Consider the following 13533-nt stretch of genomic DNA (forward strand, 5'->3'; position numbering starts at 1 on the left):
CCTACCCACCATCTTCAAAGCACAAGTCAGCAATGTGGTTAAATATTCTCCACTTGAATGGATGAGTGCAGCTTCAATCACAGAAGAAACCCAACAGAATCCTGGATAAAGTAGTGCACAAGACTGGCACACATCACTCACTATCTTAGTGATGGCGTGATTGGGGTGTGCCCCATCTACAAGATATACTGCACCAACATGCCAGAGTTTCTTTCACAGCACCTAAGTCTGTAAATCTACCACCGAGAAGAACAAGGGCAGAAGTACATGGTAATACTGCTCAAGTGACAAACTATCTTGACTTGAAAGTTTTTACAGTTGCTTCACCGAAAATCATAGAACATAGAACTGCGCAGGACAGGAACAGGCTGTTCGGTGCATGATATTGTGCCAAATTCAACTGACCCCTTTGGCCTGCCCTTGGTCCATATTCCTCCGTTCCTTGCTTATTCATGTCCTTGCCTAAGTCTCTTAAATGCTCCTATCATATCTGCCTCTATTACCACAGCTAGGAGCATGTTCCACATTCCTACCACACGCTGTATGAAAAACTTGCCCCTCAAATCATCTTTGAATTTTCCCCCTCTCACCTTAAATGCATGCTCCCTAGTTTTAGGCATTGCAACTCTGTGAAAAAAATATTCTGACTGCCAACCTTACGCATTTCATAACTTTATAGACTTCTATCAAGTCTCCTCTCAGCCTCTGCTACTCCAGAGAAAACAACCAGAGCTCTTCTAGCCTCTCATTATAGTTCATTCCCTCTAATCCAGGCAGCATCCTGGTTAAATTTTTCCACAACTTTTCCAAAGCTTCCACATCCTTCATATAATGTGGCAGAATTGAACACAATACTCTAAGTGTGGCCATCCAAAGTCTTATAAAGTTTTTTTTAGATTAGATTAGATTACTTACAGTGTGGAAACAGGCCCTTCGGCCCAACAAGTCCACACCGCCCCGCCGAAGCGCAACCCACCCATACCCCTACATCTAACCCTTACCTAACACTACGGGCAATTTAGCATGGCCAATCCACCTGACCTGCACATCTTTGGACTGTGGGAGGAAACCGGAGCACCCGGAGGAAACCCACGCAGACACGGGGAGAACGTGCAAACTCCACACAGTCAGTCGCCTGAGGCGGGAAATGAACCCGGGTCTCTGGCGCTGTGAGGCAGCAGTGCTAACCACTGTACCACCGTGCCGCCCACTAGATTGCAACATGACATCTTGAGTCTTGTACTCAATTCCCTGACCAATAAAGGCAAGCATGCCATACACCTTCTTCACCATCCTATCTACTTGCGTGGCCACTTTCAGGGAGCTGTGGACATGAATCCCAAGATCCCTCTGTAAATCAATACTGTTCAGGGTCCTGCCATTAACTGTGTAGTCCTAGAATTATCTCATAGCATTATGCATTTATTGACATATGGACTGCATCAATTCAAGTTGACAGTTCACCACCATTTTATCAAGGCTAATTACAGATGAATAATAAATGCTGGCCTTAAAAACAATGCTCACAGAGAAGAGGAGCTGTGATTTTAATATTGCGGCATAACTAAAAGCCTGACGAGAGATATTTCAGTCCAGATATGTTGCAACCAACTTGCTGCATTATTATTTACCCTGTTCACCAACCACTGAAATTGTAATAAGTTTTTCATCAATAACTAAGTTATTCTTATCAATAACTCAAAATAGGTCAATTGTTTACTTGTTATTTTTGATATGTATCTTGCCAGCAATTTATTTATCTCATATTACCACATAATGACATCAACAATAGTTAAACTAAACTCCATGTAAGGCAATTCATAGGTTGTGAAAATAATAGGGGAAAACCTGCAATATATAACACACAGTATAAACACATGCTCTCTTCTCTCCCTCTGTTGAACAGATACTCTGACTACGCTGTGTAACAAGTTGCAAATTGCCAACTGCAAAGTCAATGGCACCCGAATTGACAGCATCAGCAAATATGACCATCATTGTACTGCTGAAATGTGACAGAATTGTGTTTTTTTCTGGAATTCAATACAAGTAGCAAAAGCAGATAACTTGTAAAGCGTACTTTGTAGAGATACATACACTGAATATTCTTAGTTGTGAACATATTTCTCGTCAAATGTACATTCCAATGAAACAGGTGTTCAACATAGCTCTCAACTTGAAATTTTCATGAAAAGAAACAGATTCTAAATATTAGAGTCTGTCGCTCCTTGTGAAAATCTCAAATACACATGCTAGTACTAGCTCAAAAGACAAAAAGTTTGCAAGAACTTAAACCTACCTTTCTGGGACCTAATAATGAACGACTGCATGATCCCATTTACTAAGCGACAATAACCATCTATCAAGTCTGCCATGTTTTCTGCGATGTTCAGTGATGGAGTTGTTATTGTCAAGGGCTGAAAATAAAAACATAACATTATTGCCATAACTTCTCCCAGCCTCCTTTCTCAACAGGGCATTTGGTCTCATTCTAACAAGATAGAGGGTCAAAACCAGAATACATCATCGCAAACATCAATCAAGGATGAGACTTGACAACTGCAATGTGTAGTTTTTGTGTACAAGTCATTAACAACTCAGGGTCAGTGGTGTGACAAATAGCAAATATAACATGCAAACCAAATTTCAGGCTTATTTTATGATGCAAATAAATTCCAAAAAGAAATTCAATACAAAAAGAAATCTCAAAGATCACTTTTGCTTATGCAAAAATATAGCTGCTTGTAATTGAAGCAACACCAGCTATGAATAGAGTCAATCATGTTGTCCTTGAATAAATTGTCCTGCAGATTACTGGGCCAACCTGCTGTGAAAATCTGACAGGTTATGCATGCTGACACATAGACTATGTATTTACAGATGCTTAGTGAAATATCAATTGGTCAACCACTGAAATGGTTTGATCTACTGTTCTGAAATTATACCCGAATGAACAAAAAATAAAAATCACAAAAAGTTCAAGACAGTTGTCATTCTCAAAATTGATGGTGGAACTTACCTCTGCTGCTCCAGATACTTTTAACTGCAAAGTTCCTTTTCTGTCTTTATCATCACTGTTTGAATACTGAATGGTCTGTACCTGGTTAAAATTAGCCAGGTGAGTTGGCTGTAAAAGAAGAATTTTTATTTAAAAATCAGAACAATAATGAAAGGCTTAGCTGTAGTGTGTCCTTTCATCTGAACAAAAAAAATGCCAAAACTTTCAAAGTGTACTTTTTGGGATAAGTTTACTATATATCAAAACTAACTCTTCTAAATGTATTTTGAAAAGCCTGGAATATCAAATGTAGGCAGCTTTCAAATACAAAGAGAAGACCAGCTTTGGGGTGTTTGTTGGTGAGTTACTCGCTGCTGTATTCCTCTATCCTGCTTCTGTAGCCACTGCAGAAGAACTTGAAGTGGGGTGGGAAAGATCCAGTCATTGTGGTCCACACAAGTACCAACGAGTTCGGCAGAAAAAGGAACAAAGGTTTTGCTGAGGGAATATGAGCAGCTCAGGGCTAAATTAAAACACAGAACCAAAAAGGTAATAATCTCCAGATTACTACCCAAGCCACGAGCTAACTGGCACGTGGGGTCAATAAGGTCAAAGAGATAAACTCTTGGCTCAAATTGAATTCATTGGGCATTGAATTCATGGGACATTGGCACTAGTACTGGGGAAGGAGGGAGTGTTTCCAATGGGACAGGCTCCATCTGAATCATGCTGGGACTAAAGTCCTGGTAAATTACATCCAACCTTATGGAAGCAGGTTTGTTCGCTAAGCTGGGAGGTTCATTTCCAGACTTTTCATCACCCTATTAGGTAACATCTTCAGTGGGCCTCCAGGTGAAGCACTGTTGATAATTCCTGCTTTCTATTTATATGTTTGGATTTCTTTGGGTTGGTGACATAATTTCCTGTGGTGATGTAATTTCCTGTCCTTTTTCTCAGGGGGGTGGTAGTTGGGTCTAATTCGATGTGTTTGTTGATGAAGATGGATAAATCACCTGGAATCCAAAGTTCTGAAGGAGTTAACTGAGGAGATTGTAGATTCTTTCAGGAATCACTGGAGTCAGGCCTGGAAAATGGCTAATGTAACACCCCTGTTTGAGAAGGGAGGGAGGTAGAAGACAGGGAACTATGAGCTGGTTAGCCCGACCTCAGTAGTTGGTAAAATTTGAGAGTCCATTAAAGATAAGATTCAGAGTACTTGGAAGTGCATGATAAAATAGGGTTAGGTCAGCACAGCTTCAAAGGAGATCATACCTGACGATCTGTTACAATTCTTCGAGAATGCAACAAAGAAGTCAGACAAAGGAGAGCCAGTGGACATGATCTATTTGAACCTCCAGAAGGCTTTTGACAAGGTGCTGCACAGGAGGCTGCTAAATAAGGTAAGAGCTCATGGAATTAGGGGCAAAGTATTGAAACAGATAGAGGATTGGCTGACTAGCAGAACACAGAGTGGGGATAAAGAGATCCTTTTCAGGACAGAAGCCAGTGAATAGCTGAATTCCGTAAGGAACAGTGTTGGGGCCACATCTATTCATGTGTTGGGGCCACAATCTAAACAAAGGAGCTGAGGGCATTGTTGCTAAGTTTGCGGATAATACAAAGATAGGTGGAGGCACAAGTAGATAAGGAAATGGGGAGGCTGCAGAAGGACTTGGACAGATTAGGAGAATGAGCAAAGAAGTGGAAGATGGAATACAATATTGGAAAGCGAGAGGTTGTGTACTTTGGCAGGAAGAATAGTGATGCAGACTATTTTCTAAATGGGGAAAGGTTTTTCAAATCTGAAGTATAAAGTGACACAAGAGTGCCAGTTCAGAGTTCTTTTAAGGTTAAGATGCAGGTTAAATTGGCAGTTAGAAAGACAAATGCATTTCAATAGTGCTAAAATACAAGAGCAAGGATAGGCCAAATGCTGGAAAATGGGACTAGGTCAGATTGGGATGTCTGGATGGTGCAGACAAGTTGGACTGAAAGGTCTGTTTCCATGCTGTATGTCTCTATGACCTTATGACTCTGGACTGCTGAGTCTATATAAGGCTCTGGTCAGACCACCTTTGGAATATTGGGAGCGATTTTGAGCCCATATCTAAGGGTAGATGTGTTGACAGACTTTTAACACCAATTAGGCTGGAGGAATGACTTCCCTCTTCTGGATAAAAAAATCCTGCCTGAGATAAGTTCCAGCCACTTAGAGGTTAGCAGCTCTCGACACACACATGCAGCATTCGACAGAATAAGAGCAAATTACTGCAGATGCTGGAATCTGTACTGAAAACAAAAAATGCTGGACATCACAGCGGATCAAGGTAGCATTCATGGAGAGAAAGCAAACTAATATTTCAAGTATAGATGACTCTTGATTGGAGCTAAAGTAAATTGTGGAGGGGGCAACATTTAGTTTGGAGAGAGTGGGGGGGGGTGGATTGGCGTGCTAGGGAAGAAAGGATGTTGATAGTTCAGATTAAGTGATAGGAATAGGAGAATGGCACAACAATGGTGTGTCTAACAATGGTGTGAGGTTGAAAAAAATACTGTCCCAATGGAGCTAGGGAGGGGAGAGACGGCATGGTAACAGAGAATGTAACAAGCAAAGCTAAAAGAAAGGGAAAGAGTTGGTACACAATTTGAAGGTACGAAACTTATGACGAAGTCTTGAAGGATGTAAATTGCCTAGTTTGAATATGAAATACTGCAATTCGCGAAAGGTTTGTAGCCTGCCAAGGACAGACAAGTGGGGCATGCGAGCAGGACACTGTGCTAACATTACTGTCCACGGGAAGGTCAGCATCATGATATGATTTGAGTATGTGCTGTGCCAGCAGCTGGACAGATAGCATAAGCCTCTTCTGTGGCCAGTTAATTCCAAGTGATGGTGTGATGAGATTGTTAACTGGGTATTAATTAAACAATTAAAGGGCCTCAATGGGGTCCCAAGTAATTTTGGCACTCAATACGATCCCTGCCCTGCACAACTTTGATATGGGCAAGAAAGCCACTGGATTTAAGAAGCACTCCCAACTTCAAATTCAACAGTAAGGGAGAGTTAAATCTAGCCTTCTATTTAAAACTGTGCAACCATAGCTGATGACAGTTAAGTGATTGTTAAGGTTTTGGTTAAGAAAAAGAGGGAAGCATATGTCAGGCATAGACAGGAGAGATCGAGTGAATCCGTAGAAGAGTATAAAAGCAGGAGGAGTATATTTGAGAAGGAAATCAGGAGGGCAAAAACATGACATGAGATAGCTTTAGCAAATAGGTTAAGGAGAATTCAAAGGGTTTTATAAATACATTAAGGACAAAAGGGTAACTCGGGAGAGAATTGGGCCCCTCTAAGATCAGCAAGGCAGCCTATGTGTGGAGCCGCAGGAGATGGGGGAGATACTAAACGAGTATTTTGTATCAGTGTTTATTGTGGAGAAGGACATGGAAGATATAGAATGCAGGCAAATAGATGATGATATCTTGAAAATGTCCACATTACATAGGTGGAAGTGCTGGATGTCTTGAAATGCATAAAAGTGGATAAATCCCCAGGACCTGATCAGGTGTACCGTAGAACTGTGTGGGAGGGTAGGGAAGTGATTGCTGGGTGCCTTGCTGAGATATTTGTATCATCGGTAGTCACATGAGAGGTGCTGGAAGACTGGAGCTTGGCTAACATGGTACCACTATTTAAGAAAGATTGTAAGGAAAAGCCAGGGAACTATAGACCAGTGAGCCTGATGTCGGTGGCGGGAATGTTGTTGGAGGGAACCCTGACAGACAGGATTTACATGTATTTGGAAAGGCAAGGACTGATTAAGGATAGACAGCATGGCTTTGTGCATGGGAAATCGTATCTTATGAACTTGATTGAGTTTTTTGAAATAACAAACGAGGATTGAAGAGGGCAGAGCGGTAGACATGATCTATATGGACTTCAGTAAGGCGTTTGACAAGATTCTCCACGAGAGACTGGTTAGCAAGGTTAGATCTCATGGAATACAGGGAGAACTAGCCATTTGGATACAGAACTGGCTCAAAGGTAGAAGATAGAGGGTGGTGATGGAGAGTTGCTTTTCACATTGGATGCTCGTGACCAGTGGAGTGCCACAAGAATCGGTGCTGGGACCACTACTTTTCATCATTTATAAAAATGATTTAGATATGAAGATAAGAGGTATAGTTGGTAAGTTTGTAGATGACACCAAAATTGGAGGTGTAGTGGACAGCGAAGAATGTTACCTCAGAGTACAATAAGTTCTTGATCAGATGGACCAACAGGCTGAGGAGTTGCAGTTGGAGCTTAATTTTGATAAATGCAGCACTTTGCAGTTTCGAAAAGCAAATCAGAGCAGGACTTAGAAACTTAACAAAGAAACCTTGGAGTGCAGGTTCATAGTTTCTTGAAAGTAGAGTCGCAGGTTGATAGGGTAGTGAAGGAGGCATTTGGTATGCTTTCCTTTATTGGTCAGAGTACTGAGTACAGGAGTTGGGAGGTCATGTTGCAGCTGTACAGGACATTGGTTAGGCCACTTTTGGAATATTGCGTGCAATTCTGGTCTCCTTCCTATTGGAAGGATATTGTGAAATTTGAAAGGGTTCAGAAACAATTTACAAGGATGTTGTCAGGGTTGGAGGATGTGAGCTGTAGGGAGATGCTGAATAGGTTGGGGCTGTTTTTCTGGAGCATCGGAGGCTGAGGGGTGACCTTATAGAGGTTTATAAAATCCTGAGGGGCGTGGAGAGGATAAGTAGTCTAAGTCTTTTCCCTGGGGTGGGGGAGTCCAGAACTAGAGGGCATAGGTTTAGGGTGAGAGGGGACAGATATAAGAGAGACCCAAGGGGCAACTTTTTTGCACAGAGGGTGGTGTGTGTATGGAATGAGCTGCCAGAGGAAGGCTGGTACAATTGCAACATTTAAAAAGTATATGGATGGGTGTATGAATCGGAAAGGTTTAGAGGGATATGGGCCAAGTGTTAGCAAATGGAACTAGATTGGGTTAGGATGGACAAGATGGACCTAATGGTCTGTTTCCGTGCTGTACATCTCTATGTCTCTATGACATATTTGGCAAATTAAAATTCAATGATCTTACAACAGATGACAGTTTTAATCAATAAACAGTTGAAAAGGCAATCTTAAAACATGGTAGACAACACTCTGCTGTAAAAATTTATCTAAGGAAATCATGGACACAGTGTTATAGGAAGAACAAATTCATTTCCATAAATTACAGTGGTATTTTTCTCCATTTAGGGAACTGCCAAAATAAAAATAAATACTGATTAATATGTACTGGAGTGCATCTGACCACAAATTACTAGCTTTAAAAAGCTGAGGCATTCTCCTTGCAGTGAGTCCAATGTCACTATATTTATTGCTCAAAGAGACAATCATATTATTAACAGTTTGGGGTCAAGGACAAGGATCTCTGGAAATAAAGAGTTAAAAGATTTAAGTGCATTTTCACAAGAAGCTAAGGAATTAAATTCACTTCCTAAAACCATATAATATGACACTGCTGCAACTAGCACTGTAATTAAAATTGGCCAGTCTTTATCTAAAGCAGCAGAGGCAGGGGAAATCAATGCATGTCATTCTAAAAAAAAATCTAAACCTCCCTTCTCAAAGCAATTCCTTCAAGTTGGATAAGAAAAACAGCTTAGGAGAAAGTGAGGACTGCAGATGCTGGAGATCAGAGCTTAAAAATGTGTTGCTGGAAAAGCGCAGCAGGTCAGGCAGCAAAGTAACAGGAGAATCGACGTTTCGGACATAAGCCCTTCTTCAGGAATGAGGAGGGTGTGTCAAGCAGGCTAAGATAAAAAGTAGGGAGGAGGGACTTGGAGGAGGGTCGTTGGGAATACGATAGGTGGAAGGAGGTTAAGGTGAGGGTGATAGGCCAGAGAGGGGGTGGAGGTGGAGAGGTCGGGAAGATGATTGCAAGTCAAGAAGGCAATGCTGAGTCTGAGGGTTGGGACTGAGAAAAGGTGGGGGGAGGGGAAATGAGAAAGCTGGAGAAATCTGCATTCATCCCTTGTGGTTGGAGGGCTCCTAGGCGGAAGATGAGGCGCTCTTCCTCCAGGCATCGTGTTGCCATGGTCTGGTGATGGAGGAGGCCAAGGACTTGCATGTCCTTGGCGGAGTGGGAGGGGGAGTTAAAGTATTCACCCACGGGGCGGTTGGGTTGGTTGGTGCGGGTGTCCCAGAGGTGTTCTCTGAAATGTTCCTTAAGTAGGCGGCCTGTCTCCCCAATGTAAAGGAGGGCACATCGGGTGCAGCGGATGCAGTAAATGATGTGTGTGGAGGTGCAGGTAATTTCTGACTGATATGGAAGGATCCCTTGGGGCCTTGGAGGGAAGTGAGGGGGGAGGTGTGGGCGCAAGGTTTGCATTTCTTGCGGTTGCAGGGGAAGGTGCTGGGAATGGAGGTTGGGTTGGTGGGGGGTGTGGATCTGACAAGGGAGTCGCGGAGGGAGTGGTCTTTCCGGAACGCTAATAGGGATGGGGAGGGATATATATCCTTGGTGGTGGGGTCTGTTTGGAGGTGGCAGAAATGACGAAGGATGATACGATGTATCTGGAGGTTAGTGGGCTGGTAGGTGAGGACCAGTGGGGTTCTGTCCTGGTGGCGATTGGAGGGGCGGGGTTCAAGGGCAGAGGACTGGGAAGTGGAGGAGATGCGGTGGAGAGCATTGTCAACCACTCCTGAGGGGAAATTGCGGTCTTTGAAGGAGGAGGCCATCTGGGTTGGCTTAGCTTAGTTTGGGAAACTGGGTTGGCATGGATGAGTCAGACCAAAGGAATGTTTCGTGCTGTATGATTCTACGAAAGGTCATTCACCTGAAACATTAACTTTGTTTCTCTGGCTACAGATATTGCTTGCCCTGTTGAGTTATTCCAGCTTTTATTTTCTCAATTCAGATTTCCAGCGTCTGCAGAATTCTGCTTTTGTACTTGAGTTTCTTTAATTTGGGCAGTTGACTGTATTATAGCAATTCATTCCCAATGAAGGGTTTTTGCCCGAAACGTTGATTTTTCTGCTCCTCGGATGCTGCCTGACCTGCTGTGCTTTTCCAGCACCACAGCAATATTTTGTATTACAGCAATATTTTAGTAACTAAATAATATGGTCCACAAGGTGGCGCTCTAAACAAGTATTACAGTTGTGTGGTTGTAGTTGGAATTGCAATTGTTCTGAAACAAAAGCTATTGACATGCTCAGTACAGTGATCTTTGAATAACCCTATTAGCGCAATAAATTTACAGGCTCAAAGAAAAAAAAAATCGGTACATGAGAAATCCTTGACTTTTAACCTAAGCTTTTATCAGCGCTTGGTCCATAGCTTGAATGTTATGACATACCAAGTGCTCATCCAGGTACTAACTTAAGTGATGTGAGGCAATCACATCACCTGCATTACCTTTCCAGATATTGCATTCCATGTTGTCACCAACCTCTGGGTAGAAAGGTTTTTCCTCATATACACCCTAAACTTTTGCCCCTCATCTTGAACATGTCCCCCCTTGTGACTGGCCCTTCAACTAGGTGGAACAGCTGCTCCTTATCTGCTCTGTCCATGCCCCTCATAATCTTGCACTCTTTAATCAGATCATCCCTCAGTCTTCTCTGCTCCAAAAAAAAATCTAAGCCATCCAACCATTCCTCATAACTTTTATTTTTCATCTTTGTGAATTTCCTCTACATCCCCCTCACACCCTTTCTGTCAGGGCAGCACGGTGGCTCAGCAGCTAGCACTGCTGCCTCATAGCGCCAGGGACCCAGGTTTGGTTCCAGCCTCGGGCAACTGTCTGTGGAATTTGTACATTCTCCCCCTGTCTGTGTGGGTTTCCTCTGGGTGCTCCGGTTTCCTCTCACAATCCAAAGACGTGCTGGTGAGATGAATTGGCTGGCAATGCTAAACTGTCCACAGTGTTCAGGGATGTGTAGGATGGGTGCATTAGCCTGGAGTTAAATGTAGGGGAATAGGTCTGAGTGGGTTACTCTTTGGCGGTCGGTGTGGACTTTTGGGCCGAAGGGCCTGCTTCCACACTGAAGGGATTCTATCATGATGATCTGTGTAATGTGGTGACCAGAACTGTACACAGTACTCTAGCTGTGGTCTCACTAAAGTTTAAATTCCAACCTGACTTCCCTGCTTTTGTAACCTATGTTTCAAATGAAAATTGCAAGTGTCACATATGCCTTTTTCACCACCCTACTAACTAGCACTTCTGACTTCAGAGAATTATGAACAAACCCTTTTGAATGATAAAGATTCTCCTCAACTCTACACTTGGTCCTCTACCTCTTGCCTTAAACCTATCGCCCGATTATTGACACTCACGACAATTCGGGGTTCAGTTAGCTCAGTTGGCTGGATGGTTGGTTTGCAAAGCAGAATGGGTTCCATTCCCACACTGGCTGAAGCTACCATGAAGAACTCTCCTTCTCAACCTCTTTGCTCACCTGATGGGTGGTGAAGATACCATGAAGAACTCTCGTGATGCGCGGTGACCCACTGCTTAAACCACTACCAGTCATTTCTTCCTAATGAGAGAATAGAGCTTGGTCCAGTAGGGTTACAGCAACTTTACCTTTATCTATTGGAAAAAGTGCCTTCTTAACTGCCCACCTCTTCTAAACTTCACTCCAAGGGAAATACAGCTTAGACCCTCCAGTTCAGGCAGGTTTACAGGAAATATTTAGGTCTTTCACACAAACTGACTGCAATAAACACCTGCACAGGGAAGTACTGGAATCTAAATGGGAGCATAACCTTTTTAAAAAATGTTTTAAACATTTATATATTGAATTAAATTCTGACAACATAAGAGATAGAACCACAGTATTGACTTGCATGAAGGTGATATTTCTCGGTATTGAACTGGCTAACGTGATAGAAATATTAACTAGGCCAGAAGGTTTTGTGTATTTATGCCCTTTTTTGGCTCCTGGGGAGAATTTACTTAAGGAAATAAGGAAATTTGCAGGAAATAAAAAAAAAGAAGAATTTAAAGCTTAAATGAATAAAATCCATAAGTTTGAATGGAAACCGGGTGACATCTCACTTTGGTGAAGCCAAATGCATTAAAGAGACATTTTGCTGATAACATACCAGATGGAAATCACTAAGCCTTAAGTTTGTTTGAAAATGTCAAGAATAGCCATCAGAAACAACAGGAAAAGCATTTCTTTCAGTTGAAGCAAAAAATGTGTGAATGCATACAGCAAGTTATTTCTTTTCAAGTAAAGTTTCTCTTGAGTAACGAAAGGATTGCACTATTTGCTGCAATCTTCACAAGTTCAGAAGGATGTGGGTTATACAACTATGCTAGGAGTGAGTGAGGCAGGTCAAAAAAGCAATAATGATAGGTGATCGAATAGTTAGTGAGGCAGGCAGATGTTACTGCAACTGCAAATGCAGATGTGACTCCCTGGGAGCAAGGATGTCACTGAGTGGCTTCAGAATATCCAGGTTGTGACAAAGGTGGAACCTGTCCAGGCTGAACATTTTGAACTTGAACAGGGACAGGATTAATAATTGATGGAGAGGTTTGCTACTGGAAGAGTTTAAAGTAGTTTGGAGGGTTTTGGAGTCCTGAGCACATCACCAGATGAAAGAGAAGCAAAAACTGAATGTCTGTTACTTGCAAACTTTGGAATTAAGTACCGTATATTAATTACATCTTAGAAGTGTTTAATTAAAAATGATTAGATTAGATTTCCTACAGTATGCAAACAGGCCCTTCGGCCCAACAAGTCCACACAGACCCTCTGAAGAGTAAGGCACCCAGACCCAATCCCCTATCCTATATTTACCCTTGACTAATGCACCTAACACTATATTTAGCATGGCCAATTCACCTGACCTGTATATCTTGGATTGTGGGAGGAAACCGGAGCACCTGGAGGAAACCCATACAGACACTGGGAGAATGTGCAAACTCCACACAAACAGTCGCCCAAGGCAGGAATCAAACCCTGGTCCCTGGTGCTGTGAGGCAGCAGTGCTAACCATTGAGCCACTGTGCCACCCTGAGAGTTTTAACTGGGTCTCTAGCTCTTACGAACATACTAGAAATGTGGTTAGTAGGTTAGAAGATATATGCTTGCTATATGCAATTGCAAATAAGTGTAGAAGTATTTGAAGACCTGCTGTAGTTCTATCTCTCAACAACTAGCCTTTTGGAAAACAACTTTTATATTTAGATCCAGGTTGTTCATAAATATCAGTAAAAGCCTTAATACCAATCCTCAGACCTGGTGACACCATTGTATACTACCTTCTCAACCACTCACACCAATCTAAAAATAACTGTGCACCACTTGACTCTGCTTTCCATCTATTACCAATCTCATTTCATTTTAAGCCCTTTACTTTTTTGAACAAGTCTATCATGTAGCACTTTATCAAACACCTTCTGAAAGTGCAAACACATCAACTGCATTTCTTTTTTAATGAAGAGAGGCGTCATAATAATGCTAACAGACTAGCAACGGAAACACTCACACTAATGCTCTTGGGACACAG

The 13533-nt window shown here is 42.2% G+C and overlaps 1 protein-coding gene across 23 annotated transcripts in view; it reads right to left on the bottom strand.

Moving 5' to 3' along the window:
• The window catches only part of LOC140476938 (focal adhesion kinase 1), a 556498-nt gene that overhangs the window by 179822 nt on the left and 363143 nt on the right, over positions 1–13533 (bottom strand). For all 23 annotated transcript variants that reach the window (XM_072569910.1, XM_072569911.1, XM_072569912.1 and 20 more), the window contains 2 exons: positions 3020–3127; positions 2300–2417 (listed from right to left, as the gene is read on the bottom strand). In XM_072569910.1, the coding sequence (XP_072426011.1) occupies positions 2300–2417; positions 3020–3127 (226 nt within the window). The remainder of the gene's footprint in view (positions 1–2299; positions 2418–3019; positions 3128–13533) is intronic.

Source organism: Chiloscyllium punctatum, chromosome 5, assembly GCF_047496795.1.
Source record: "Chiloscyllium punctatum isolate Juve2018m chromosome 5, sChiPun1.3, whole genome shotgun sequence".
Classification (NCBI taxonomy): Eukaryota; Metazoa; Chordata; class Chondrichthyes; order Orectolobiformes; family Hemiscylliidae; genus Chiloscyllium; species Chiloscyllium punctatum.